This window comes from Alligator sinensis, unplaced genomic scaffold (assembly GCF_000455745.1).
Source record: "Alligator sinensis unplaced genomic scaffold, ASM45574v1 scaffold366_1, whole genome shotgun sequence".
NCBI lineage: Eukaryota > Metazoa > Chordata > Crocodylia > Alligatoridae > Alligator > Alligator sinensis.
In genome coordinates this window covers 1377302-1384361 of record NW_005841851.1, presented here as the reverse complement: position 1 = coordinate 1384361, position 7060 = coordinate 1377302, and the positions used below count along the sequence as shown (strand labels likewise).

Genomic DNA, 7060 nt, shown 5'->3' with positions numbered 1-7060 from the left:
TCCCTACAAGTTAATGGGGCCAGCAGGAAGAAGGATGTTCCATATTTCTAGCTGGATGAAGAGGTTTAATATGTGGTTGTAAGAACATTAAGTGTGAAGAGAAAGAAGCAATGCATAAATGTGGTATCTTTCTTCTATTTTCTGGAACAGCAGTGTTTCAGGAAGTAGTTCCTGCATGTCAAGGGTGGCACTGTGGGGAAGAGGCTCTAGAATAGACATGTCTTTGTTATTGTATGATGATTGTAAGGATCCATTCCGACCTGCAGGAAGCCATCCTTCAGGTATCTAAGTTTAGTGACACGTGCTTGTGAACAGGTGTTGGAACCTAGTTGAAGGGACATGGTTAGTACAAGTTTGACCTCATGTTTTAAATTGTGTGAAACTCAAAATTTAAAAAACCTGAACCAAGTGGAAATCATAAAATCATAGAAAGTTAGGGTTGGAAGGGACCTCAGAGGTCATCTAGTCCAACCTCTTGCTCAAAGCAGGAACATCCCCAACTAGATCATCCCAGCCAAAGCTTTGTTTAGTTGGGGTTTGAAAACCTCCAAGAATGGAGCTTCCACCACCTCTCTGGGTAACCTGTTCCAGTGTTTTACTGTCCTCCTAGTGAGAATTCTTTCTCATATCTAACTTAAACTTCTCTTGCTGCAACTTGAGACCATTGCTCCTTGTTCTGTCATCTGCCACCACTGAGAACAGTCTAGCTCCATCCTCTTTCAGACCCCACTTCAGGTAGTTGAAGGCTGCTATTAAGTCCCCTCTGTCTTCTCTAGACTAAATAAGCAGAGTTCCCTCAGTCTTTCCTCATAAGTCATGTCCACGAGCCCCCTCACCATTTTTGTTGCCCTCCACTGGACTGTCCCCAATTTGTCCACATCCTTTCTGTAGTGGTTGACCCAAAGCTGAACACAGTACTCCAGATGTGGCCTCACCAGTGCTGAATAGACTGAAATAATCATTTTCCTTGCCCTACTGGCAGCAAACCTACCAATGCAGCCCAGTATGCCATTAGCTTTGTTGGCAACCAGGGCATGCTGCTTGCTCATATTCAGCTTATTGCCCACTGTAACCCCCAGCTCCTTTCTGCAGAGCTGCTGCCCAGCCAGTCAGCCCCAACTCTGTACTGGTGGATGGGATTGTACCATCCTAAGTGCAGGACTTTGCACTTATCCTTATTGAACCTCATCAGATTTCTTTTGGCCCAATCCTCTGATTTGTCTAGGTCACTCCAAAGTGTTTCTGCTTTTTAAAAATCAGTCACAACTGGAATTTAAAAATAACATTTCCTAGCAGTGCTCAAAACCTAGGTATTATAGCTTATCTAGCAGGTACAAACCCGTATATTAGTCAATAATGAAAACAAGTGATCAGTCTTTTTTTGTATGCACAGAAGTGTGAAAACTAAAATAGAGAATTAATATTCAGTTTTTAATTGCACAACATAAGCTAGTGATTAGAAATCAGGGAACTTTGGGTTTTTTTAATAATTAACTTAAGCACTGAGAGTTATGTAACCCTTGAGTCTGGAGGATTGTGTAACTTATATTGCGGAGCTGAAGAGTACACTTTACCGTGATGCATGCTTTGAAAGTTATAAAAGAAACATTAAGGCAATTGGTTTATTAAAGCAGAGGTGGGAAATTTTATGTTTTGCATATTGGTCAAAGTTTTCTTTGATCTGGCTAAAAGCACCACAAAGTAAAAATAAGCAATTCTTTTGGGAGTCCTTGCAGATTATTGGTCTGTTGACACTGGGAAGGCAAACAGAGGATCCATTCTCTAGAACTTGTCCCAGCTCATTTTTAATAAGTTCCTTCCAGACCAGAAAGGAGGTGGGGGGAAGCCCCTTTGTAGGTGGTAATCCTAGTGGGTTCCCTTGGCAGTCTGCCCTGATGTCTGCATAACTAGTGAGCTTGTTCATGGAAAGTGTGAGAGCAAGAGGTCAGGCAGGAATTCTGTTGAAGGTATTCAGAAATTCTCTTTCTGAAGCTGTTAATGCCAAAGAGAAATTAACACCAAATGAGCTGTTATGGCCTGTGAAGTCCATGGAGATTTACCTTGCTAAGCTGATAGTGTTTGAAACCAGACTGCTATCACATGGCACTCTCACTGTCTTTTGAACTGCTTGCAGTTCATTGGAGCTGGCAGAGGACAGGAAATCTTCCCTGGTTTTAACATTCACTTAATATTCTGATGGTGATGGCTTGAAGGAAAACAGTTGTTCTCTGACCTCTTCTTATACCAGTGTAAAATATAAAACTCCACTCCATATCGCTTCTATATTAATGGGGCACTTCCTAATGTTGGCTCTGGATTTAGGATCCAGATACCTTGTTCCACCCTCAGACCAATCACAACCTTTCTATTCACTAATAGGCAAATTTATTGATACATGGAGATAACAGAAAAGAAGCAATGCAAACAATCAATCAGTTCTATATATCTACCAAATCCTAAGGATGTCATCAGGGTCAAAGTACATGGCCAGGATGGGATCTTCACTCTGAGGCTCTTTCTTAGGTGTCAGCAGTCTGGAGGTGGGATGCTGAGGCCCACCCCACCCAGTGGGGTGCATGAGATGAGCTGCTGGTATGGCCTCTGTTCATGGTGGTCTTGAGGACCCTTCCCAGGGGACAAGGAGAAGGATGGGGAGGGACGGGAGGGACACAATAAAGAGAGAGACTGATGAGGAGGGATGGGACACAGAGAGGGACAGGAAGGGGGATGCTTTTTTACTCTCAAGTCTCTGCTTTTGTATTCTCCTTCACTCCTGATGACTCTTCATTCATGGCTATCTTTGGTTGGTTGTCTCCCTGTGGTCACATGTCCACGTAGCCTTCCGGGCCTTCTCCTAATTTGGTCTGTTCCCCCAACACTGGGACTCAGGCCCCCCTGCTGCTTTGGGGCCTTGTAGCTGGTGTCAGTTATGTTGTGTTATGGGCAGTATGGTACATACTTCCTCAGTTCTCAGGCTATATGTCCTTGTTGTGTTAGACAGCCTGTCTTCCTTGAAGGCTATGCGAAACTGTGTGTGTGGGGGGGGAGACGCCCAGGCTTCTTAGAAATCAACCCCTGCTGCCCATTGTCAACCCTTATAATGTATATATCTATACCTATAAGCCAGTTCCCAAAAACCAGACCTTTAAATGCCATTTCTAAGCCAACACCTAAAAGGCACTTACACCTTCATTTCTTACTAGTCTGCATAAGGGCAGCTGGCATTTAGTTGGTGCTTATGTACAGGACTTTTGGAATTTGTGCATGTTGTACATTAGGTCCATTGTAGTGGAAAACAGTTTGTGTTCATCGGGAGGTTGCAGTCTCTGGGGAGGTGGGGAAATGGAATCTGTCATAAGCAACCAAGCAAGGGACCAGGAAAAATCAGTCGCCAAAAAAGTATGTTTCTAACAGCCAAACAAGACAGTACTGGAGATCTCAGATGCTAAAACAGAGGGTTCTGTAATGGTGATGGGGTTTCTAACTGTTGTTCTGTATCTAGAAATCACTGTCAGTCTCCCTGGCCCTAACATAAACAGGTCAGCTGTAGAGGGCTGTTTTATCTTCTCCTTCTGTATCCTGCAGGACTTCTGGGTCATGAACAACTCAATACAGAGCACAATCATCCTGCTTATTGAACAAATTGTGGTGGCTCTAGGGGGCGAGTTCAAACTCTACCTGCCGCAGCTCATTCCTCACATGTTACGAGTTTTCATGCATGACAGCAGCCCAAGTCGCAATGTCTCTGTCAAGGTGAGTGAGGCCTCAGGCATGCTGTGTTGTTTTAGGTATAGCCTGAGTGGAAGCCTTAGTGCCTTTGACACATATCTGGCTACCCGGGAGCTGTGGGGAAGGGAGTAACCAGAGCACAGTCAGTTGCTGACTAGGCAAGATACTCTACAGCACGGGTTAGCAACCCCCAGCATGCATGCCAGAGCATGCTACACATGGCCATTTTGTTTGGCACACCACCACTGGCCTGGGCTCTGGGCAGCTGCTGCCGGCCATGAAGCCTGGGTTGCTTGCAGCAGGCAGAGAGGCAGCTACAAGCCCTGCTGCAAGCAGCCCAGCCTCCATGGCAGGCAAGCGGCTTTCCAGAGCCCAGGCTACCTGTGGCAGGCAGCTGGGAGACTGCTACTGGTACACTGGGGTGTGGTGCCCTGGCTTGGCTCCGTGGCCGGTGCTGGCTGTATGCTTGCCTCAGGGTGCATGGCGGGGAAGGGGCCTGGGGCAGTTCAACCCCAGCTCCTCCCCTGCCATGTGCCCCAAAACGCAAGTGCAGCCACTATCGGCCACAGACCCCTGCCTGCTCACAGCCAGCAATGGGCAGCCTGCGATCAGCTGCACAGGGTCCGGAGCCCCAGCCCAGCTCTGTGGCCGGTGGCAGCTGCACATGAGCCTCAAGGTGCACAGCAGGGAAGGGGCTGGGGCAGTGTAGCTCTGGCCCCTTTCGCACTGCACTCCTTGAGATGCACATGCAACAGCTTCTGGCAATGAGCCAGACTCTGGATCCTGATACAGCCATTAGCAGGCTCGCAGCTATCTGCTGTGAGCAGCCTGGGCTTCACGGTGGCAGCAGCAGTGTGCTGGCAGTGGCTGCACATGTGCCTCGGGGAGCACAGGAGGAAAGGTGCCGGGGTTCCACTGCCACGACAAGCATCAGGCTCCTCACAGCTCCCCTGCCACCCATTCCTGGCATGCCAACATCTTTTAAGCCCAGGTTGCAGGGGGTTTTTGGCACTTAGTCCAAAAACGTTACCAACCCCTGCTGTAGTGCTGCTGTTTTACAACTTTAAGTTGGGTGGTGTTGGCTTGTCTTCCTCTCCAGCTGCTAAATGCAATCCAGCTGTTTGGCGCTAACTTGGATGACTACCTGCACTTGCTACTACCTCCCATTGTAAAGCTCTTTGATGCCCCAGATGTCCCAATACCGCCTCGGAAGTAAGTATCCACTGTTGTTTGTTTTCTCTTTTTTTTTCCCCCTCTCTCTCTCTGTCTCTCTGCTCACTCCCTCTGGGTTCCTTAGTGGTTGCTATGATCTGAAATGGCACTAATTGCCCATTAGTCACTTCCACAGACTTTGGCTTTCTCTAGTCACCAGCCAAGTGGAAGACCTACTTATTGCTTTATTGTGTTGAATGCATAGTGCTAGGACAGCCTAAGCCACAGAGAGTGAGCTCATTTGTCTGATATGAGCAGTGGGCAAGCTAATGCTTCTAGCCCATCTTGAATACTGTCAGTACTGTGCTGTTTGTACCCCAGAAATGGAGTTCATCCTCTATATCAAGGTTGCTGGTAAGGCACTCCGAGGAACAATGAAGTGAGCCTTAATGCTGTGTAAATAGCTGAATGCAGGTTGGGCCTAAGCTCTTGCTGCATTGTTACTCAGGATTCATGAGGTAAGAGTAGGCTCTTAATGCCTGAGTTAACAGGCGAGTGTAGCCTGTTAACTCAGGCACTAAAAGGGATTTGGCAAATGTCCGATGCTACTTGCACAATATAAATGACTGCCTGTCTCACCCTTGGGTATCTTAATCAGCCTCTACTGTATGCTTTGTTCTTTTGACATGGACTAAAATAATGGGAGGTGAGAGGATTTATTAGTCATTGCCCCATTTCAGGCAATCCTGTAAGTGTTCTCCCTGAAAGCCAAGTTCTTGCAGAAGCTGAAGATGACTGTGCATGTCACCTGTATGTCTTCAGCCAGCCTGCTCCTTCTGTTTCACTCTGCCAGAGATAATGAGTCTCCCCTTTTTTCTTTGATTTCAGAGCTGCTCTAGAGACTGTGGACCGCCTGACGGAGTCTCTGGATTTCACTGATTATGCTTCAAGAATTATTCATCCTATTGTGCGCACACTAGATCAGAGCCCTGAGCTACGGACACCGGCTATGGATACTCTGTCCTCTCTGGTCTTTCAGCTAGGGAAGAAGGTAATGTCTTTCCTAAGTCTGAAAGCCACCAGAATAGAGAGGGACTACCCCAAAGTTTATGGCTATAAGATGAAGTATTTATTATGTAGTCAGCTAGGGCTTTAAAGAGACGATACCCGGTTTTGCAATGTTTCCAGTTCGTGATTGTGAAATGCAATGGGTTTATTCTCTAAATAAACCAATTTCTACCTCTGCCATCATTTCTCCAAATTAAGCATTTTTAGAATCTCCTTCACTTCACACGACAGTCTTCACGAAATGGACATGGAATCGGTGGGTATATCTCTAGTCTTGGTGAGATTGGTTAATGAACTTGTAAAACCTTTCCCCTACAGTACCAGATATTTATCCCAATGGTGAACAAGGTCTTGGTACGTCACAGGATAAATCATCAACGGTATGATGTTCTCATCTGCAGGATTGTGAAGGTGGGTTGGTTCATATGAATTAATACAACAGAAAACTTGGTTGGCTTCAGCTGTAGGATGCAGAGCAACTATTTCCATGTTTTTGGGAGATTAGTTATATTATAACGTGGTATTTTGAGAGTGAAATTGCAAAACTTGTCCAGTGCGCAAAACTTGATCCTCAGTCCTTCTGCAGGGAACCAAAAGGGATCCTAAGGTACTAGTTGGCATCCTTCTTTCTCTCAGTTAAATAGTCAGATTGAGCCTTCCTCTTCACCATTTCCACACCAGGGCTAGGGGAGGACTCTTCTGCCTTAATTTTCTGCAGCTGACCCCATGGTTCATAAATCAGTAACTGCTCCATTCTGTTATTACTTGCTCAAGTGGGTCTGTAGCACATCAGTATTTAGTAGCTATTGCAGAGACTCATATAGGGGAGGGAAATGGCAATGCGCATTTGTGGCTCACTATTCCACAGTGGCATGCCTCAGAGTTCAGCTTTTCTTTCCTTTGGTGTTGAGAGTCAAGATTTCTTGACACTTCTGCTGAACAGGACTGGGATGATCTGAGCTTGCAGATTCCAAAGACGTCCATGTTATGAAAAGTGATTTCCCCTCCCTTGAGCTGAGCTGAGGTGAGCTGAATGAGTGAGAGCTCCTCTAACTTCCACCAAGTTGACCTGCAGCAGATCTTGTTTGTGACTTGTGCATGTCAAAGGAAA

The 7060-nt window shown here is 46.2% G+C and overlaps 1 protein-coding gene across 2 annotated transcripts in view; it reads left to right on the top strand.

The window, feature by feature from the left end:
• MTOR (mechanistic target of rapamycin kinase) overlaps nucleotides 1-7060 on the top strand; it is a 103246-nt gene that overhangs the window by 21251 nt on the left and 74935 nt on the right. For both annotated transcript variants that reach the window (XM_014523163.2, XM_025211341.1), the window contains 4 exons: nucleotides 3586-3753; nucleotides 4829-4941; nucleotides 5770-5932; nucleotides 6268-6360. In XM_014523163.2, the coding sequence (XP_014378649.1) occupies nucleotides 3586-3753; nucleotides 4829-4941; nucleotides 5770-5932; nucleotides 6268-6360 (537 nt within the window). The remainder of the gene's footprint in view (nucleotides 1-3585; nucleotides 3754-4828; nucleotides 4942-5769; nucleotides 5933-6267; nucleotides 6361-7060) is intronic.